The sequence below is a fragment of the Hippopotamus amphibius genome, chromosome 4, assembly GCF_030028045.1.
Source record: "Hippopotamus amphibius kiboko isolate mHipAmp2 chromosome 4, mHipAmp2.hap2, whole genome shotgun sequence".
NCBI lineage: Eukaryota > Metazoa > Chordata > Mammalia > Artiodactyla > Hippopotamidae > Hippopotamus > Hippopotamus amphibius.
In genome coordinates this window covers 95,242,137-95,266,105 of record NC_080189.1, presented here as the reverse complement: position 1 = coordinate 95,266,105, position 23,969 = coordinate 95,242,137, and the positions used below count along the sequence as shown (strand labels likewise).

General features: G+C 33.2%; 1 protein-coding gene across 1 annotated transcript in view; it reads left to right on the top strand.

Annotated features, from left to right (window-relative positions):
• SEMA3A (semaphorin 3A) overlaps positions 1-23,969 on the top strand; it is a 479,868-nt gene that overhangs the window by 444,096 nt on the left and 11,803 nt on the right. Inside the window, exons 14-17 of the mRNA XM_057733716.1 lie at positions 2,841-2,932; positions 11,781-11,822; positions 16,056-16,213; positions 18,779-18,846. Coding sequence (XP_057589699.1) covers positions 2,841-2,932; positions 11,781-11,822; positions 16,056-16,213; positions 18,779-18,846 — 360 coding nt within the window. The remainder of the gene's footprint in view (positions 1-2,840; positions 2,933-11,780; positions 11,823-16,055; positions 16,214-18,778; positions 18,847-23,969) is intronic.

Sequence of the window (23,969 nt, the reverse complement as noted above, 5' to 3'; positions counted from 1 at the left end):
CCAGTTACAAATCTGAAACTTGCTACTTAGGGTCAGATCCCAAGGTAATAAATTCCTAGTCTCCATTAACATTGTTAACTGACATAAATCAATGGGAAACAGAGTGAGTGCTCCACTGAAACCTTGTATAATAACATTTATTTTCCCTTGGTGAGAAACAGAGAAAAAATTGCATTAAGTACAGGGGAATGGCAACTGTGCAGTAAGTGCTTTAAAGACTTAAAGTTTTATAACAAAATTGTGAAATACTTATGTTATCAGGTGTAACAGTGTCAGGTTCTGAGCAATACATTACACTCTACTTTTATGAGTGAGAAAGGTTCTCTATCAAATAAAAGAATCCCAATGAGACCTGGAGTTCAATAAAAGTCAATGAACTGCAAGTATCAACTTCTGGTTATAAATATCTTGAGAAATTATAAGATGATAGGATTTCTCTTCAATAAATATTAGTTTATCATTTAATGTCAAATTATAATTAGATATCTCTACAGAGTAATTAAGCTTGTTCGATAATGTCACACTTGCCTTTTTCTTCACCTCTGGCCTAAACGTGTTGAGAAGTCCCCCACTCATTGTCAGTGCAACCAAAGCTTGCTTCTGGCTATTTGACCAAAGAAAGTCAATCATGAGTTTTTAGTTCTTCTTGGACACAAGCCGTCTTTAAAGAAACCAATTTCATGAGCATGTTGAATGCCTGATGATGTGCATGGCTATCGGTCAGCACAGAGCAGGGCTGTCTGTCAGCAAAGTAAATTGATTACAGTAATTTTATCTTTTAACTAAGTTGTGCATTGATCCTAGTTGAGTAATCTGATTCAATTTGTGTGAAATTGTTTGAAATACTACTCAGTAAAACTTGATCTGAAACACAGATAAAGTTATGTTTGGATACTGGAGACTGATCAGAGGCACTGAGTATATTAACCTAATTTACCTTTAATCTGTGGTGTTATGAGTAGTCTAAGGTCCTGTAAACATAGAAGGATCCTCTTAAAAGAGGAATTTTTTTTTACACTACAAGGGTTACACTAGCAACCTTTCTTGATCTCACATAGCACATCATATTGATCCCCTGAAAATGGTTACCTGTGGTATGAATATGCTGAATTATTTTTCTGGTGTAACATTCTTTACTGGCAAGATTTTCTTCTCAAATAATTAGTCTGTTAGGTTTGATTAAAATGAGCCAATTGAAGCTAAAAATAATTGATCAACTGATAAGAAATGGAATGTTGGAGTCAAATTTTTGAATTTCATAAATCCCTGTTCTTTTTCTATCAAGAGTAGGAATGCATCTGTAAATACTGGAAAATAGTAGCTTCTTAACCCAGTTTAGAGTATAAGTGCCAGTTCTTATCATTGAAACAATTTGTCTCTTTTAACAGTGAATAAACATGCTTTAAATCTCTATAAAATGTATTTAACAACTTTTATTATTTATGCTTCTGAATTTTAAATTTTTTAGTACTCTAAAATTGATTAAACAACATGTTAATTAAACCAATTTGTTAACCAAAATTGATTAGACAATTATTGAAAAACCACTGTAATAAGTATTTCAAGGTGTTTATTTTGAGAAAGCAGATTATTGTCATTTTTCACTTAATGGTCATTGAACTGTCATTAGGGGCTTCTAAGTACTAAAGGTGTCCTCGTGGGAAGAAGATGAGCAGCCAGGCTCTGAAGCTCTAACTGCTTTTGTTGTGTGACAACATTCCTTCCGTTTTGCCTGTATATTAAGTATTCATAGTAGTTCCTGATTTCATAACAAAAATGGGAAAAAACTGTCAAGTCAAACTGGTATTATTTTTTTCTTTTTTTAGTTTATTTTGTTATTGAATGACAGATTCTTTAAATTCTCTAGTGCTTTACCATTTTTAAAAGTTTTACACAGATGATTTAATATAACCCCGTAATAACCCTTTTTTCCCCAACCCCTATGTTGCCCCTCCCCCCTCCTCTCTCCCCACTGGTAACCACAAATTTTGTTCTCTATATCTGTAAGTCTGCTTCTTTTATAGTTCTATTCACTAGTTTGTTGACTTTTGTAGATTCCACATATGAGATATCATACAGTGTTTGTATTTCTCTGACTTAAACTTTACTTGGTATAATGCTCTCCAAGTCCATCCAAGTTGTTATAAATGACAAAATTTCTTTCTTTTTTATGGCTAAGTAGTATTCCATTTTATATATATATATATATATATATATATATATATATATATATACCACATCTTCTTTATCCATTCATCTGTTGATGGGCACTTAGGTTGCTTTCATACCTTGGCAATTCTAAATAATGCTGCTATGAACATTGAAGTGCATGTATCTTTTCGAATTAGTGTTTTTGTTTTTGTTTTTTGTTTTTTTGTCTGTATATACCCAGGAGTGAAATTGCTGGGTCATAGGGTAGTTCTACTTGTAGCTTTTTGAGAAACCTCCATACTGTCAAACTGCTATTATTTTTAGTTTAGTTTTGGAAGTTTGTTTTGGAGACACCTAATAGTTGAGAATAAAAATAAAAACAATGAATCCAACATAGTGATTATTACACATATATATACTTTTCAATTACACAGGTTTAGGATAAAACAATCTTCAAAGCTTCATATATTTCTAAAAATTCAATTATTCTTATTCATAGCTATGATAATAGTTTATATAGTTTCATGAAATGCATTTGAACATATATATTACTAATGCTGTAACAATAAAATAAATTTTAAAATGCTGACGTCAAATTGTTCTTTCTGGTCAAATACTAATTTCATTCATTAACACGAAACTCTGTTCAGATCTATTTAAATTGTGGTCTTCTCCACTTTCTTTCAAAGATGTTGGAACAGTTCTTAAAGTGGTTTCAGTTCCTAAGGAGACTTGGCATGATTTAGAAGAAGTTCTGCTGGAAGAAATGACAGTTTTTCGGGTGAGTGCTGCTTAATTTCAAGTGTCAACAAGTTCCCTTGTTGTCTTTCCCCCAGGACAGCTGCGCACTGAACTTGGTATGGACAAGCAGTCTAGCATACCCTTCTAATTAGCTTGTCAATTAGAAAGCCAGACACTAGTCAAAATAAACCTTGAAACTTTCAATGCTAGTTAAATAAAAAAATGTAAAGAAATATATCCTTGGCTCATGTTTTGTTTTCTCAATGATAAATTATGTGATTTACATTTTATATTATTTATGTAAGTTACCTCAGTGAACAAACTTTGTGTCCCTCCCATTCTCCGAATCCCCTCATTCACACTTAATGATGTAACTGGGATGATAGGTAACTTCCATGAATGTATTAAAGGAAATACATTCAGAATGACAAAGGAATGAAGACATTTCAATAATTCTTTAGCTTATTTGTGAATTGTTTTATCATATTTTCCTAAAGAAATCATTTCTTAGCAAAAAAAGTTTTTGAGGTGTTTATATCCCTGGTGGGAAGTTTGTTATGAATTCCTAGTCTACACAATTAAGAAGCATACAGATAGTTCACTTTGTCCTGAATCACTGATGGCCCAGGTAACTTTATATAGGGTTGGGGGTAGAGGCAGCGGGAGATGGGTTGAGTGAGAGAGGAAAACTGAAGTAATGTAACATATACCACAGTATTTGTTGTTCTCTTTAGAAAGCCAGCAAGGAGGAAGAGTCTGAATTGAAGCACACCTTGATATGAATTATTTATGAAATATAACAGAGAAATAGATGCCTATCAAAGGTGTTATTTCAATTTTTGATAAAAAAGAAGGCAAATACATGAGAAATTTGTAACTACAAAATAAACTGGAATTAGGAGAATTTCGTGGACAGAAAGTGAGAAAACATTGGATCTAGTCTCACAATTTAAAATTATCTCATTTAGTCTCCAGGAATCTCAGCCACTTTATCTATAAAATGAAGTGGCGGGATTAAAGTTGTCAGTTGATTAAATATTTTGATTGCTAGCAAAGTCTTCCCAAGACTTCTTTTAGTCCCATACTTCGTGACCAGTTTATTAACACAATAGGGCTCTGGGTCACTACTCAGTAACACTTTGAAGAGAAAATAAAGTAAAATATGACAACCTCCTAATATATATTGATTCAAGTAAAATTATGATTAGCTTTGAGACAGATAACTAGTAAATCACGACCCAGACATCTTGTAACAACTAAACAATGTTCTCATGGGAAGAGCTTAGGTTCTTCAGTCATAGCTGCATGGCAGTTCTGTTTGTAACATACAGTCCCTCTGAGCTTCCCCATCAGCAAAAGCAGGAAGAATAATACCTACCTCACAAGGAAGCTAGAAGAATTAGAGAACATCCAGGACAGTGCCAGTTACTGTGCTCAGAATCTTAATGTCGATATAATTTTACTTGTTTTAGTTCGTCTGCACTGAATATAAGCCACATTTTCAGTAGCCTTCTCAACTAATCCTTGGTTTAAGTCTTAAAATAACACAATCATTATAATTCTAGTATGATTTTTATAATCAGGCACTTGGACCTTATTTTGTCCGGTATAGAATGATGACTAATCCCTATCTTTCACCAAGTCCCATTTCAGTATTTACACATTGATACTTTAGCCTATAAATTTGGAAATACAGTTATCCAAATGGACAATATCAGTGATACAGAGTCCATCTAGATTTAGCAAACAAATCATGGGCACTGAGAGGCTGGTGAATAAATTGCTGTCTTAGGTCCATTGTTGTGTCTCCAGAGCCTAAAATATGTTTTCAACCAACATTTACTAAATGAATAAAGGAACCAATAGTTAAGCAAAAATGAAATATTAGAAATTAAAGAGTTTAAGGTCTTCCTTTAGGGATGCCCTACTTTATTTTTTTATTTTATTTCTTTTTTGCTGTGCACGGGCTTTCTTTATTTGCGGTGAGTGGGGGCTACTCTTCGTTGTGCTGCGTGGACTTCCTCATTGCGGTGGCTTCTCTTGTTGTGGGGCATGGGCTCTAGGTGCGTGGGCTTCAGTAGTTGCAGCACATGGGCTCAGTAGTTGTGGCTCACAGCCTCTAAAGCGCAGGCTCAGTAGTTGTGGCGCATGGGCTTAGTTGCTCCGCAGCACATGGGATCTTCCTGGAGCAGGGCTCAAACCCGTGTCCTGGCATTGGCAGGTGGATTCTTAACCACTGTGCCACCTGGGAAGCCCGAGGGAGACCCTACTTTAAAGTGAGGGGTCAGAGTATGAGGAAAGTAAACCAAGAACAACAAGTTATCCTGCTGATGATATCCCATGTTATTCTAGTAGGAAAACAAATTTTACCAATTCTGTATTTTTGGTAATCTATATTACCACCCCTGTTGCAAATGAAGTTACAGAGTACTAAAATATTTTAACTTTAGGATTTCTTAATTATTTCCCGAATCTTCCACTTTTGGATTTGTCATGGCTCCTTTGCATATTCCCCTTCAGTTAATGTATATTATTATAGCAAGTTTCATTTACTAATTCAACTGTAAACAAACATGTCTTCCATGGTCCTGGCACAGTGCTAAGTTCTGGTGATTCAGAGATGAACACTATAAACATGGTCCCTGACCTTATGTAGCTTAGACACACTTACATGCTAGCCTTCAGTTTCAAGTACTTAATTTATTATCTGTTAGTATAATTAAGTTTTATCTTGTAGAATTGTATTGTTATGTCATGCCATTTAAAAATAAGGTTCTTTTTTCCTATTATTTAATTATTTCCTGGAGTCTTATGAATCAGAATGTATATACCTTTGCAATAGTAGTGTATTCTAGCTAATTTTCATTTCCTACATCTCTGGGATTTTAAGTTTACGTTTCACATTTTATCTATGTTTTTTTAATAGTAAATCAAAACAAATTTTAGTTTAAAAATATTGCTTTAAGCGGATCCATTAAATGAATTTAACAAAATCTTGAGAGTTTAGAAGCCAACAATCTTGGAAGCACAAATATTTAATGTCTATTAGATTTTGTTAGCGTTTTGAAGTTTCCAGAGACATACACAGTCGAATTACACCTATGATAACTATTGACTTTTTTGTGTTTTTTTCAGCTATTGTGAGAAAAGTTCTACATCAGTTTCTTAAAATTAAGTATAAATAAGTAATATTGTGCTTTCATGGAAATGATTGTTTACGAGTTTATGCTTTTGTGAAAAGATTGTTTGCACTGTGGGACGCATCTTCCACAGATAAATGTTCCATTTCTCTCCCATATTCTCTGCTATGCATTGTTGTCATTATTATTTCTTTGGCACTCAAGTAGACAAAACGTATTTGGGCAGAGTTTAGAGAAATATTTACTTTCAACATTCTATTCTATCAGGCAAAGTTCATACGTATATTGTGGTCTAGCAATTGGAATATTTCACTGTCAAACTTTGTTTAATTTTGCAGAAGGAGGGCAAAAAACACATTAAAGCAATTTCTATATACACTGAAACAAGCAGAGAAATGTTACAGTTTCTGTATTTTTATTTGAGCCTTGCAAGTCATTCCATTTAACATAAAATAAAATTTAAAAGGGTAAACCTGAGCACTATGGTAGTTTGACAAGGTAAATAGACAAGAAACAGATTTAGAGTCCTGGTGGTATCTGATACCCTTGGATTTTAAAAAGAAAGACATTTAATGTCAACCAACCAGTTAATTTTACCATAATATCATCTCCAGGAGAGCATGTTCGTTATGTGTCTTTGCTAGACTGAATAACCAAACCTCATATAAAATCCTGAATTAAAGCCAGTACTGTGTCCGTTACCATCTTGAAGTTGGTTTTAGGAAAACACCCTGGCTAATCACAGAACATTCCAGTGGTTCCAGTTACATCTAAGATAGTTTTATTCTGGGTGAAATCAAATCCCGATCAGAGTATAGAAAGAAAAATATTCCTCAATAATAAAATTCCCATTTTAGAGTAAAATTTTGGTAGGTAAGAAGAGGTGAGATAAAATTGGTGTTGGTATAGGACTCTAGAAATGACGGTAAATAGCCATTATATATTCAAAATGGTATTAAAGTACTAAGACACAAACCTAATTCCAAATATTACTTGTAACCATAAGTTTTGTGTTTGAATCTCATTTACTATGTGATTCCAAACAGGTTGGTTAAAGTCAGCTGAGCCTCAACTTCTTCATTTCATAAATTTTTTGGTTTTTCTTTTTTTAATGATGGTTACTAATGAATTGTAGCTATTGTTAATTAGTTATACAAGTGAAAATCTCATTTAAAATAAATGCTTGAAAATTCTATATCTATACTTTGTTAAAAAATATTTAAAAGTCATGAAACCCAATGTACACTGATTTTTACTTTACTCACTTTGAGATTTCTTTTTCCAGTCCAAAGAAGGTTTTACTTTTGCGACAATGGGGTGTTACATCAAATTTCAATGCATTTATTACAATGGGTATTATTTGTAGTCCTATTGACTGCAAAGGATTGCAAGGCAGTTACGTTGATAACACATGCATTTTAAACCAAATTTATGCAATATTCCATGAACAGCTGAGCAAACAAATGAAAGAGTTTAGTTTTCATTCAAATGTAGAGCATAATTGGTGCTTTCTAAAACCTAGTCTGTTAACTTCTTCTGAAGGAGCATCAGCATCCTTAGCATCCTGGGGGCTCTGTCTGATTCCCCTGGGAGCAGCAGGTTGAAAAGCTCTGCAAGTGCGAAAGTTTAATACGGACTAGATTAAAATATTTGAAAAAGATATATAGCAAATTAGAGTCATAGAAAATCTTGAAAAGATGCTAAGTTTTTAATTTCATTTTTACTCGAACTCTAATTAAATTTGCAGTTGAAACCAGTTTCATGAAAAAATGCTTATGAAGCTACATCTGTTTTAAATGGAAGTCGTTCTCACCACCAGCTAGGGCTCAGAAAAAATATAGCTTATTTAAATGAATGTCATCTTAATATATTGTCTATTAAAATTCAACTGCAGGCAGCATGTAGCACATCCTATTCCAAACTGTTATTAATTTCCTGGTCTAAAAAATAAGGATATTTTAATTACGAGATTCTAGGATCTTAATGTAAGAACGTTGAAATCATAATATGGCACAGTGTAGTTTCTTGTGTATTGGGGTTTGCTTTGTTTTACCATTTATGTATGAAGTGATTATTTCCATCCAACTTACAGACATTTAATGTTTTGTATTGTCAATGAATGTGAAATGTATGAAAATTCGCCAGCTTCACTTTTATATAGTTTCACTGAAGTTTGTAAAAGAACTGAGACATAGTTCACTTTCAATTACACTAGCTGTTAATTTTCTGTCTAAGAAGTACTTGCCTTGCACCTTGGCTATAAAATTTATTTCATGAAAGTCTCCATGAAGTTAAATGCTTACAGAACCATGTAACCATTTTACCTGTGAAACTGTTGAAATGGAAGAAGCTGCTGTGGAATATTTTCCTAACTCTTTTAAATTCTTTGTGTGGGTTCACTGATTCCAATATGATGTAAACCTAAATACAATAATTCTGTCTTTTAAAACTAAAAATCTATGATAAATTGGCCCCTTGATTTTTGTTATATGATGGTACTAAATTCCAAAGATCTTATTTCTGTATAGAGAAAATTGGTAGATGCTCCTTTCATCATAGCTATCTTTATGATTGATAGTTCCTATAGAAAATTATTATTTTTAATATCATTAAACTATGAAAATGGGAAATTATGGGAAATCTCTAAATTATCCCATCAAATTAATTTACATCCTAAATCATTTGTCTAATTTGTGTCTCAGGTTGTCTGAAATTTGTTAAGAAAATTCTGTGCTCAACTTAGATGTCAGGGTTAAAAGTGGAAATTTGCAGTTCTACAACACACAGGGGGTAATCAAAACCACAAGAGTGGATGAGCCTACCAGGAAAATAATGTAGCATCCATAGGAGAGTGAAGAGGAGTCAGCAAGGGAAGGCAAACATATGAGGACTGGAGATAGAAAAGACTCTGGAAAAGGCTAAGAATAATCAATGAAGAGTTCCAAGGCATAATGAAATCTAATAGAGGAAGCAGTCAAGAAGAATTCAGTGATCAATAGTACCATATCAAACAAAAAGTCCAGTAGTAATGCTAGACTGAAAGCTTCCATTCAGCAATACAGTTCATCAGTGATTTCTTCTGAGAATTGTAGGCTACCTCTCTGGAGTAAAGGCTAGACTCAGTGGGCTGAGAGATGAATGGCACTGAATGAGACATGAACAGGTAAAGATGGTGAGTATAGAATATTCAGATTATTTTCAAAGAAATTACAGCTAAGCTTGAAGGATTAAGGAAAATCTTTTTTTAAAAAGATGGCCACCTCTAGCTCACATACAAATTCAATGGAAGGAACAGAGTATAATGGAGAGAGTAGAAGAGATACAGAAAGGGAGAAATCAGTAGGGAATTCATTTATTCATTCATTCACTCATTCATTATTTAACAAATATTTATTGATAACTTGTAAATACAGTTGACCTTTGAACATCTTGGGGATTGGGGCACCAACCCTCCATGCAGGGGAAAATCTGAGTATAACTTTACAGTCAGCCCTCCATATATCCGTGGTTTTGCATCCATGGATTCATGTAACCACTGGTGGTGTAGTACTGTAGTGTTTACTGTTGAAAACAATCCACGCAAGTGGACCCGCAGAGTTCAAGCTCCTTTCATTCAAGGGTCAACTGTAGGAGCAACAATCCCAGGTATGTGGCAGTGAACGAAATAGCCACAAATCCCAGTCCTAAATTAGTGTGTCAGGTAGTAGGGGGGTGGGGAGGGCTCGGGGCAGGAGAAGATAATTAAAAAAATGTAAGAGATGCCTTTGCTGCTGTCCTCACATCCTGTCAGCCTCACCTGTAATCCCGACTGTATGTCTTTCACTTTTTGCCCCAGCACCTCTTTGATAGGCAAGCAAGAGTCACAACTGGGGATGTGGGAGATTTAACAGCCCTATGGGTATCTAATGAGTAATAGAATATTTCTATACACACACAAACATATACATATGTATTTGTGTATATATGTATAAATATTTCTATATTTCTTGTTACAAATAGTGGATAGTTTTGAGAGTCATTGTCTGCTATCCTGAGGTTTTATCTCAGTGGTGACTTACATGAACTACCATTTTATTGACTTTTCCTCCTTCCTCTAAATTCTTAGTTCCTCACTCCTGCTCCTACCTTCAGATAAGAGCTTTGAGGTGTAGGAGGAAACTCACAAGACACAAGATAAACGTCATATATAAATCATATATGTACATAAATGTCATACATATTTTTAGATAGTGATAAACGCTCAAGAGGAAAACTAAAGCAAGGAAAGGATATGGGGGTAGAGAGAGAGAGAGTGTGTGTGTGTGTGTGTGTGTTTGAATAAACACTATGTGGCAGGCACATTCACAACATATTTTGCATTTGTTCATTTAATTGTCTCCGCAATCATAGGAAGGTACCATTTTACTCGTTTTTCAGATGAGAAAACTAAATTAGAAAAACCTGATATCACACTTTGGGTCAGGTTTGAATTACTACTGTTTGAATCCATACAGTTTGACCCCAGAGTCTAACTCTTTACACTTTTTACAGGGCTTAACTTCAGTCACCGACACAGAGAGACATTTTAATATTTTGTTTTTCCCACCTAAGCCTCTTTCTCATTCAGCTGTCTCTGAAACCCCCAAGCCATCTCTTCTTAGTGTTGTGTTTGTCATTGATGAAACATAGGATGGAGCATAGTTCAGTGAAAGTGAATCTGAGAGAATATAAGCGAATGCATTCAGGTGAATAGCCTTTTGGTGGTCTTAAGTTCATCAAAGAACAGCATTTATTTATGCAACCTACATATGTTTATGACAGGCTTTAGCAGAACATTTTAATAAAGTGTATTGCTGATTATTACTTCCCTAGTCATGACTTCTCTAGATTAGCCCATTGATAAAAATTAAAGAGATTATGTGCTCTGGCAGAGACCTGAAGTGTAGGTCTCTGCACCTTAAATAGTCATTTTAATAACAATGAAGTAATCTCATCCCAACTGAGCTCTCACAGTTCTGGACAGCTGGAAACAAGTCCAACACTCTCAGCTTGTCCTTGGTGCTATTAGGAGCTGGCCTGACATCCTCATCTAGGCCACAGTGTTCTCCAGTTGAACATACAAATTTTCACAGAGCCCCAACATCAGGTGGGGCCATTCTCAGACCTTAATGAATTAAAAAAAAAAAAAAAGAAAAGAAAAGCAAGACCATTCTGTAATCATGTCTGAACACAGAAAAGAACATAAACACTGTCCAAACCGTAAAAATGACCAAATATCTCCTTATCCTGCTCTAGTGAGTGGTTGCTATTTTACCAATCACTGCTTTAGCTTCACTCTGTTTTTCCCTCCTTCTAAGTAAGACTTATGAAGATACCTAATCATAGAATTACCTCTGCTTTTTGACAGCATCCAGTGCTAAACACAGCCCTACTTCCTGGAACCTTTCCTCAAATTACTTAACACAGACACAGAACATATAATTCCTTTCCATCCCTCTCTTACTGAGCATCCCCATGGTCTCCCTTATCAGAGTGAGCAATAAACCTAACCTGATCCACAGGTATGTTCCTGATGGTGTTTAACTGAAGGATGCACTTAATGTCTGCTCCACACATACAGCACTTGTCTATGCAGTTTCTTTCACATGTCTTATGTCTCAATTATATTGCTTCTTGTAGGCACTGAAGTTATCTTTCTGAAAATTTATGTTGGTGTTCTATGACTTTTCTAATTGACTAAACAATTCACATTTTCTTTTTCTTCTTTAGGAACCAACTACTATTTCAGCAATGGAGCTTTCCACTAAGCAGGTACTAACGTTATATATTACAGTCAATATTCAACACTTTGTTAATTTTGTGTTTCAAATAGATAAATATATTTATGTTCCATCAAATTTTATGGATTTATTAACAATTGTTCAAAAAAAAAAGAAGAGAAAAAAACATTCTTACAATAACTAGTAGAATGAAAACTAAAGGTAATTTTCATAGCCCTCATGCTTTTGACCAGTCTCATGTAAGTCCCTATAAATACATTTCTTAGGTCATTATTTGTTATAAATTTTCATTTATAGCATTTCTTTTTTGGTCATTGTAATATAATTTACTAAGTAATTATTTTCATCTATCTGCCTTTAAAGTAACATTGGTGAATATTTCAGAATATAAAGAAATTTATAATTTAATTTGTATGTATAAACAAAATACATTATATAGGCCAATAAAATTATGCAATGGACTGTATATTTTTGGAGGATTTTGACTTAAAAGTTAACTTTACTTTTTCAGTAAAAAGTTAACTTTACTTTTTCAGTAGTACTGTGTAGAGAAAACATTTAGTTTGGCTAAATACAAAAGGGAAACAGCAAAATGGTCACTGCCGAATGATAAGTTACTAAACTCCGTGAATTCAGAGGTTAAGGGCAGCATGTTACTAGGCTTTTCATTCATGTCGAATGAATGCTTTGGCAAGACTCTTAAGAAACGCAAATGACTTCTAAATGTTAAACGATATGGGCAAGACAAATATAATTTTAACTTTTAATGAATTATCTTTTCCACATAAATGTTACCTAGCCTTTCTACCCAGCATATCAAAGGAAACTTAAAAAAAAGAAAAAAAGGCTTGGATCCTGAGTTGAAATTAATTATTAAATAACCTAGGAGAAAAAGCCAGAAAGGAGTAGGCAGCCCCTCACTCACTGTAGTGAAAACTTACATATAAAATTGTTGAATATGAGAATGATTTCGTGAATCTTATTTCTGAACTGTTTACATGTTTTATGTCTGACCATGCGTTATTGCTCATACAAGATGCTAAAATACTGTGCCAGTAAAACTCAGTATATATCTTACCACACATTCATATCAAAATAGATTGATAATCTCCAAGATATTTAGAGAAATCCAGAGTGCAGATATTATTGACCTGATACTCTCATCTTATACTTCATAAGTATGTGCTCACCTGTTCTTGTAATCTAAAGATTGTCAAATATTGGCAAGGAAATCCGGGGATTTCCAGGATGGTAGCTAGACTGAGATATTCTTTCCTGTAATGATTTTTAAAAATTATTTATTTGTTCTCTGCTGGACTTCTTTGTCAATCTTAATTACATTGCATCTAGCTTTGCAAAACATTTCTTTCTGTTTTAACCTTTTTAAACCTACCTTAAGAATTACCTATTAAATGCAACACATTTCACCAAAAAACAAACAAAAACAATATATCAACCTAAAATACTATGTTAGAAGAAAGTGTCCCTGGCCTTCATTTTCCATTACTGGAGTTGGATTTCATTCAGATGTGACTCAGTTTCATTTGTGCTCATGGAAATTTTAAAAGTGAGGCAGTAGTTTCAAGAGGGACAAGCACTGTTGCAACTAATTTTCTGGATAAATGGACTCATCTCCTGCTTTTGACCCACAACTTGTTAAGGAGGATAGTGAGAGAGCCTGTGGTGATGTTAAATTGGGCAGAAAAAGCACATCAGGTTATTTGCTGGTGACTAGATTATGCTCAGTGGTGCCTGCAAGCCTCCCCCATATTTCATTTAGATAGCATAATTTGTTGTGAAAATTATTAACAGTACTGCAGAATAATTATAAAATGAAAACTATATTGAATTATATTTAATTTTTGACATTTTATCACACTTGAGGTTTCACTATAATAATTTCAGTTGCCATATTTTTGTTTTGTTTTGTTTTCAGTTGCCATATTTTTTGTTTCATATTCCTCTCATGTATTATTTTTCTGTTTTTCTCCTGAAGGGATAGGACAGATTTAGATATCTATTATTTGGATAACTCCTTTACTACTCAGTGCCATACTCTTAAAAATGTATAAGTATGAATTTTGTTCATCCTTCTTTAAAGTTATTGGCCAAACATAGAGACCTTTTTATTAGGTATGACCAGCTTGGTCAGTAGCTTTTGAAATAGTTATGACCACAGTATATGGTTTGGCATGTCTATATTCACCAATACCAACTATGCCGCTAGATATTGGTACCCTATTTTAACTAATTTAATTGTTGTTTAAATACTATATGTTTGTTTAATTTTCCATCACATTGATATTGCTTGCCTTCAATAAAATCTAAGTTTATTTTTTAAATGTGCTTTTATAAGAGAGAAATAAAGAATAAGGGGGAAAAAGAATTTTCTTCCATTAGTTAAGTTCTTTGTTAATATTTTTCAAATTATGATCAACTGTTATCACATGCAGGTTCTGTAGATGCTATAAGAGGGTACAAATCAATCTAATTTTCTCTCAACAAAAAAGCTTAGTAATACTTCATCTTTTCCTCCCAGGAACTTTAGCTATCATTTCTTAATTTGCTGTGGTTCCTAGCATCTTTCAATATAATAATACAAGCTGAATATAGTAAGAAGTTGAACATCTGTAATATATACCATATTCTATATACTATACTAGGATATTATATACTATAAATATTGTTCACTTACTGGAATGGAATAAACAATGTTTATCTGGATAACTGCCTCCATAATATCAGTAGTTTAATTTCTATTGTATTACTTCTTCCCCCTTTTTCCTCTTTCTTATATTAAGATGTAAGTAGCTTTAAGCATATAAAGTACTCCTTATACCCTCATTAATTTTTTAGATTCTAATAGATACTTATATCTTCATTTAAACATATCTATTTATATATGTAGTCCATCTTTGGAAACCTTTTGGAAATGCAATTTAATTATATCCATTGCTGACTGTTAGGCAATTTGTAATAATAAAAGAGCACACCGCGGTTCAGAGACTGGCTTTTCTGTTACCTATTTTTCTTTTATATACTGGAGAAGTTAAAATACACTTTTGAGTCTTTTTCATATGAATTATCATGTTTCAGTATTTTCACAACTCTTATTTAAAATGTATTATAATGATTCCGTTATCTAGTGCAAGATAAGGGAGCTATGACACCAATTACAGTAAAACGTAGAAAAATCACAAAACAATTTTATTTGTATTTCACTTTATGTTTATATAAATTTGCAGCTGATATGCTACATTGGATCAACTTTGTTAAAGGTATTTTTTAACTTGTATTAAAATCCTGAATTAGTTGCTGCTAGAAAGCTTTTCTTCTTCCAATTCTGGCTTCTTTGATAAGTTCAAATTCACTGAGGATAATGTCAGCATAGAGATTTTATCTGGATGCATGCTTTAAAGCTCTAGTTAAACATGCTCATTTTATGAATAAGGAAGTCAAGTCTTAGAAAAATTATGTGAATGGCCCAGGATCACACAGAGTTAATGTCAGGCAAGACCTAGAATCCAGGTATGTTGATACCCATACCCCACTTTTTCCACAACACCTGAGCTTTTTGTTCAAGCCTGTAGCTCCAGCCAGAGTGTACTTGATTCCCCTACATGATGACCTTTTGAATGAGAAGTAATTGAGTACTTTTGTTTAAAGTAATCTTCCTGGAGGTAGTGCAAAGGCAAGATTGTTAGTGTTGAGCAAAGCTTCTTACCAATGCACGCACCAAAACTTTACCCTTTCCCTTCTTAGAGGAGGGCAAACTACATCACAAGCAATGAAATACGGCAGCCAAGAGTCAGAAGCAAAAGATCCCTGCCACAAGGCCAATGAGAATACAGGGCAATGTAGATAATCTGATTAATCAAAATTATAAACAGTAGAAGTTAAAAAAGCAAGCTAAGAGCAAAAACTGAAGGTTTAAACTTTACATTGCTCAGTGTCTTACTGTCTGTTTAAAAATTTTATTTTTATGAGATTTAATTGACATTTAACCATTACTGTCTTCCTTTATCTTCCCTTGGTTTTACACTTATAAAATACACCTGTTTCAGTCAAATATTTAGATTTTGATCCTGCTCTATTTTAAATGGTCACATTTCCTGCCAGGCCTTTGATGGAATTACCAATAATGGAATGTTTTTACACCCAGAAATATAAATGTATCTTTGCTAAGCTATACCTTTTTTTTTAAGAAAAAAAGAGATTTGAAAAACGAAGTAGTTTTTGTCATAACAGTAAACTCTTTCCACAGCAACAACTATACATTGGCTCTACTACGGGGGTCACACAGCTCCCTTTACACAGATGTGATATTTACGGGAAAGCCTGTGCAGAGTGCTGCCTTGCCCGAGATCCGTACTGTGCCTGGGATGGCTCTTCATGCTCTCGCTATTTTCCTACTGCAAAGAGGTAGGAGGAATATTAGAAATAAATACAATGTTTGATATTTATCTTATCTGATTCCATTTTTGGAACAGCTTCTTCATATAAGTACATCATCTTTTTCTCTGATGAATAAAACAGGATATTATACTTCAGGGAACTCTTAGACACATCCTAAATGTTGTACACAAATTTGGTTTACTTTTGTTTTAAAAAACAAAAACACTCTCTTAATTTGACAGAATAGTCATTTCAGTATATTCTCTACTACTCACTTAAGGCTACCTTTCCCCCTTGATATTCACCAATATTTAACAAACAAGCAATAATAGATGAAAGTAATATACAGTACTTGCTAATATAAACCTACAGATTAACAGTATGCACATCAACCTACTGAAATATATAATGGCAATTAGCATTATTAAGCCAGTGCATTATAGGAACAGTAAAATTTGTTCTTTATCTTAGTCAGTGTTTTACAAGAAGCTAAGAACATGGCTTTTTTCATTGCTAATGAGATGTGTTCTACAACATTTGGATCATTTAAAATGTTTTGGGAAAATATTAGGGAAAAGAAATAAGCCTAATATCTACTTAAATATTTTGATTACTCACTAGATAATGTTGACTGTAGTGTTAAATCATCTACAACTTAAATCTTTCATATAATCAGTCCATATGGATTAAAACAGTTACCTTATAAATAATAATATTAAATATAAATGTAGTATTAACTTATTCCGTTCAATAAATACTCAATTTTCTTAGGCCTTCAATATTTGGAATTGAGACAACATGTTTATTACTTTCATATATCTGTTGACTTCGTTGGAAGTATAAATTTGACAAAAAATTTGGTGTGGAGATAATGTGTTATTGATCAAAGAAATCATGGATAATTTAATAAATAACAATATGCTATTTTCATGGCAATAAAATTAAATTAATTAAGAATAAAGTTTTATGCTTCCTAAAATCATTTAGCTCTAGAGGGCCTTTAATGTTGCTTGAAAGTGTGAAATTCATGTTTGAGCTAAAAATGGGTATTATTTCCTTTCCTTGTGAAAATGTATAACATTGCTGAATTCAGTAATAATCCACTTGAATTTTAAGCTTTTCTTACTAAGAAAGAAGATAAATATAAGACCATAACTACATCTATAATAAATTAAAAAGCTGGATGTTATTATATATTTGAGATGTGTTTATTGCACACCTAGAATCCAAGATTGAAGGAATTATCATTAACACATTTTTGTTGTGCCTTGCAGGTTTTGCTTAATCCAATTTCATGTGTCTTTGAAAAGGATGTTTAGAGGTCTCACAGTTTATATATTCTTTGTAATGGCATTTTTCAAAAGCTTAAATGGAAGTAAAAAATGCCTTCCCAAATACTTTGTGGTTCGTGTTTCATAAGTTCCCTTGTTGGCTCAATTTCGAAATGCGCGACATCTGTTTGATAGTCTCACCAATTCTACAAATAGAAATCTATAAATACTTGGGACTTCTAAATTTATGAATACAGTAACAAATTCCATGTTTGCAATTCTCAGTGGCCTTTGTCAGAGCCCTTTTCAGGGATGGTAACTAACTTTGCAGCAAGACAATACCCATTAAAATAGATGCAGAAAACAGTTGGGCAAGTGTCCCCAGTCTTTTGCAGTGAGTTACATGTAGGCAATCTCCATTTCTTGCCTTTTACTCAAACTACACATACATCTTATTTGCACCACAGTTGCTGGAGCTAACCTTCTTCCCAGTCAACCATTAGCAAAGTGTAGAGAGAGGACACCCAGAATGTGCTGTAACTAACATGATCTGAGCAGTAGAATGTAGGAGCGATTAATTTTGAGTTTTATAGCAAATTTAGCTTTTCTTTTAGAGGTAAGTTTGTCTTCTCTCTCACCTTCCTCTGATAAAAGGAGGAGCCTTGTTCTTCGACATTTGTTGTTTTTGTCCTTTTATTCACATCATAGGTAAATTGGTTTGCGATCATAACTGTAATCAGAAAAGTAATGTTTTATAAAAAAAGGTTGATATAGCAACCAAAGAGAAAAAGTAAAATCTAACTTAAAAATAGAATTCATAGTCTTAATACTATAATTTAACAAAAGTCTATTTAAGGAATTATGTATAAGTATTAAGAGAAAGAGAGCATTCATGTGAGTTTTAATTTTCGAGCTTACTCCCTCATTACTGATTAGGAAATAAAACTTTAATTGTCTTCACTGAATTCTGTATTTTGTGCTTTTTCCTCAGAATTTAAGATGTTAAGAATTTTAGATTTTCTAAATGTTAGGTTCTTATTGATAGACAGGCAGTAGCAAAAAAACATGAATGTTCTGTTATCAGTACTTTGAAAGACTTTTAATGCACTATTAGTACATTTGTATACTATTTCCATTTTGATCATCTTGGAGACTGCTCTTACAGGTATAATGAGCTCCTTTTAAGAAATCTTTTAGTCAGATGTAGATACAGCTCATCTGATAAGCACCTAGGGTCTTTGATTTTGAGTCTTCTCAATTCTTATGACAAATTCCTGAGGGAATAGAGATCAATAATACTTTTTAAATATAATTGTTTTAGACGCACAAGACGACAAGATATAAGAAATGGAGATCCACTGACTCACTGTTCAGACTTACAACACCATGGTAAGTTACAGCATTTTTAATCTTTCAACCTGCTAACACCGGGGTAAAACCATAAGCAATAATGCATATCCACACACATGCATGAAAATTACACACCTCTGCCACAGTACTTACAGAAGTGCAACCGAAGAAAAAGGAAGTTTTGTGGAAAGAAAATTCTAATGAACAAAAAGCACTGAATTATGTTTTATTATTTTAGGTATGATACATTCAAGATGCCTCTTAAGAGACTTAACGCTCAATTTTCTTGTATTAACCGAAAGAATTTAAGTACGTGCTTTTTGTATATAATAGCAACTTGAGAGTAATAGGCAACAAATATATTCATTTAAATATATCAGAGAAGAAAGAGTAGTCTTAAAATAAGCCATGCAGATTATTCATGAATGTGTTGATAATACAGGCCCGGCATGTTATTACCGGGTGTTCTACTCAAGTAGAAGGTAGTTCGGATGTCTTCACACTGATTTACTAGTAGGATATTCCCTTGAATTGGGGATTTTGGACCAAGTTCATTTTATGCTTCCTAAAAGATGTCAAGACCTGTTTAATGTCAAGTTGCTTACTTAATGATGAAATATCAACTAATCTTCATTTAAAATACAGCATAATTGTAGTATATCTCATCCCCTCTGCGTCAGCGCTTTACAAAAGCAATAATTAGGCTGTGCTTCCCTCTGCTGGGAAAACTCAGCAATGACATCACTGGCAAGGAACAGCTCAGTTAAAAAATGGCTAAAATATCAAATGTAAACATTTTACATGTGATTGACCATAATTATCCTATTAAATTTTTGGTGTCTTTTGCTATAATCCTAAAAGAAGGTTTACTATTTTTATCAATTACATGGATTTGATCTACTAATTCTGTGTGCAGAGCATTCATGCTTCATGAATATTAAGAAAGAGAACAACACATGGTACAAATAGCACCCAGCAACATTCCAAAGCCTAGTTGCCTTTCTGAAAGTCCCTGTTGTGTACCCTACATGTGCTGGTATGTGATTCATGAGTGCCCACAGTGTTGTTTGGGGGATGCCAATACCAGGAAACAGGTAGTCACAAATTGAGCCTATATTTTGAATCGATTTTGTTTGCAAAATTTTCATACCTGTTTGTTATTTGCTTTCTTGTCTGTTATTGTTCTCATTATAAAGAAAAAAATATCGCTAGATTGGAGCAAATGTTATGAGTTTACACCTTTATACAGATTTAGTGCATTGTCGACACACTCTCATTAAATTTTTCAGATGGCATATTTCATCTGGACAACAAAATATTCACTAGTCTTCCATTTATCTATTTCACGTAGAAATAGTGAGTTATGATCAGCAGCTTTTCAGCAATACAGTTTTATGAAATTTTAATTCCTTGTATTAAAGAGTATATTTGCTTAGATATGGCGAGGCTAATGATACTAAATAGAAGTAAAAGAAACAAGATGATGTAACTAGAGCTCATTTCCAAACAGATTTAATCTGCATATCAATATGGACCTTGCTCTTTTGCTCACTTTTTTATCTCTAGGGTGTAACAGATGCAATATCATGAATATTATATTTAATAAATATTTGTTGAATGAATGATCTAAATATTTCAAGCTATAGCATAATACTTATGTACTTTTTTCAGTAAAGATTTGATCTAAATAGCATTCGTTATTTATTGTGAAAATGATTTGTTATACATTCTTTTTAACACCATTGTATTCAGAAGTAGAATCTTTCTTAAGAAATATCATAAACCAAGCAATTAACAAATAAATTATAGTTAAAAACCACTTTATATAGGATACCATGCTATGTTTTGAAAAGATTGCTAGAAAAGTATATATATCTTACTGACATATCCATTTGTTTAGCAGTTCACTCCCTTTGTAGACCCAGTTAGTGTTTTTTCAAAATGACACATATGCTGGCATAATGAGTGTACATATACACAAGGAAAAGCTGAGACCAAAGTCATATTTATTTTTTTAAGTGAGGATAAATATTGTTGACTGTTGAACGAATGGGCTTTGGAGAGTGCTTCAGATTTTAAAGTTATTTTTTGATGAAATTAGAGTGGTGCAAGCTTATAAACTTTGGGAATATAAAATTGCTTAGCTATAGAAAGTAAAATGAATGTGAATAACTTTTTCTCCTGATTCTTCAGTTGGAATGTATACTGTAGGGAGGAAAAATAATTGCTGTGTTTCAGTGTTACTGGGTCTATGTGTGTGTGTATAGAAACAACCCCAAGTAGATGCTTGTGATATATGGGAGGAAATGATAAAATAGTTCAAGAAGCTCTGCAGCAGTAAAAACCTTCCTTTATTGAAGGCCTCTTTATTCCTTGTCTACTTGTCTTGCTAATTGACCAAACATAAAAAATATACACCATAGATTACAGTAAATTTCAAATGTTTGGAAACTAAGTCAGGCATTCCCATATGGTCAGACTGAGTCTTACCATTAGGCATCAGTGAATTATCTTGGAATAGGTGATGTCAATCTTTGAAAGTAAAATGGGCAGAAATCCAGAGCTCAGCTCTGTTAAATCATGTGTGTTGTCTTGCTAATGTCACATCTCACATTGAATAAAATATATGTGCTCATATGGAAACATATAAAGATATGAGATGTTTTCACAGAAAATTGCTAAGCAACCTGAAGCCAAATTATACACTTCAGGACGATCAGTTCCAGCTGTAATGGTAAACATATTCTGTAACACTCTATATTTTACATATCCTGAGGTTTTAATAGAGAGACTATATAAAATAACTCAGAATTAAGGTGGAAGAAATTTCACTCTCGATGAAATCTTTAACACTCACTCAGCACTCTGTTCCCTCTCTTGTAAAGGCAGCACTAATGGTGAGCTGGCCTGGGTGAAACAGAAAAATCCAGCTCCACTTCCGCTTGGTCCAGCATACTCTCCCCGTCACTGGTGGCCTTTCGCCTAGGGAAATTTCAGTACAAAACCCTAAATATATGTGTGCTGGCAGATCTTCTTGTCTTCCCTCTCACACCTCATACACAATGCTAACGAGAAACCTCCAATATGTTCCCTTCCCTAAAATAACTGTTGTGCACAAAATTGGAGCTTGTCTGACTTTGCATTCAAGAGCATAAGTGATTGAGTCAATTTACTTTTAAACTACCTCTCATTCTTCCTTCTTTACTAAACAAGCTGTATTATGATCTGCATGTCCAGAAAGGAAAAAGCTATACCAGAAGTAACAATTTTTTAAAATTAACATCATCTTGGATTTTTGAATCTTTGAAATATTTCATGTCCTAAATTCTACTTTCATGCCATCATTGAATTTCACTTTGTAATAGTTCTCTTGGCTGTTCTACATACATGCATTTCCTTTCCAACAACCCACAGTAGAATGTTTGCAGAATTCAGTCTTCTTCATTATCTCCACAACTAGTTCATCTCAATTTATGTCTTGGTTGGCATCAAAATTGTTCCAAAATTTCAGAAAATGTCTTTGGCAGTGTCATCTTTATGGTCTGCAGAGCTATAAATTTAGTGTTTTGTAGCTGGTCTGTGCTTTAACTTCTTTTATACACGTAGAAAATCCAACCATGAATCTGAGCATTTGTCCCCAAGAGAAGCCTCAAGATTTGATAGATGAGCTAATGTCAGCCCTAAAAAAAAACTCCCTAAGTTTAATAAATTACCAAATTGTATCAAATCTAAAATGTCATTGAATGCAAGACGCACCATTATTTTATGTACTGCTTAGAAAGAAAAACTGCCCCAAATGGACAATCTAATATATGGTCCCAGCATCAAGCCAGGACGCAATATGTTTCAGTATTGGCACAAAGGATAAATAAATTCCCAGCCAGAAGAAGCTAGCAAAGAAATTTGCCCGTTTTACTCCTTGAACCAAAACGGTGGTTCTTACGAAGGTGTACTTTGTGAATCCACACCAACTTGGTAGGTCAAAAACTTCAGACAAAACTTTAAGGAGTTATCAGTTTAGCAGGGTCTCATGTGTCTGGCAGAAGAAAGAACAAATTCTTTTTGGAAGAAAGCAAATTTAACTCAGATGGAGAGCAACAGTAAGACATTCTGATATCAGAGATGTTAAAATATAAAGAAGCATGCATCCTAGAATGAAATTATTATCGTGTTATCTTCTGCAAGTTTTGTGAACCTTTTTTGAAATTGTTTTCACTGGAGAAAATCAATCATCACCACAGTCATCTTCTGATATTACGTTAGGCAAATAATCCAGTTATTCATAGTATATGTGTGCAAGACCTGCACACACAACCTGAATAAGGTTTGAAATATTTTGTGCTATCGTTGTTCCTTACTAAAATTTCTAAGTATGTCATCAGAGATCACCCAACCGTTTATATACCTATAATTTAACTATTGTAAATGAAAAGTTTTTAAAACATGCTGTATTTTTTTAAAGTCCAAAACTTGTAAGAAAACATATTAAATAAAACACAAGGTGGTAGTTTCATTATTGTTTATGAAAGGTTTCTGCTTCAACAAATGAGTGTTTCCATCATCTTCTATCATATCTTTTCGGAAAAGATAAACATTAAAGTTCATATTTCCTGATTTTTAAATGCATAAATTCCTATGGTAATTTTACTCTGGTATGTAAATTATATGTGCTTTCTTGGTAAAGAATTTGCTATAAAATCATGAAAAAAAACATAGACATTTAATATAGACTAAATATTACAGTAGATATCTTCATCTTGGTGTTGCTTTTTAAATAATTGAGTTTCAGCCCTCCCTATACTAAGAAACACGGAAGCCTTTGATATCACAAGATTATTAATCACATTATTAAAACAGCTTCATAGTTAACTTCAAAACATATCAATTTAATTTTTGTATTTTAAATTAATAAATATCTTCAAATACTAGTGAGTCTAATACAATAATTATCTATGACCAGTAAAATTAAAATATCCTAGTCATATCTCTCTGTTTATCCATCTGCCTATCTATGCACTGACAAGAGCATTTAAAAACAAATCCACAGGTATTTGTGAATTCAAGGAAAACTGAAAACTCCTTGAATTGTAAATTTCTAAATGTTGTATTCCGGTTGATAATTATTTCCCAGCACCAGAGACAGATCTTAATTTAGAGCATAT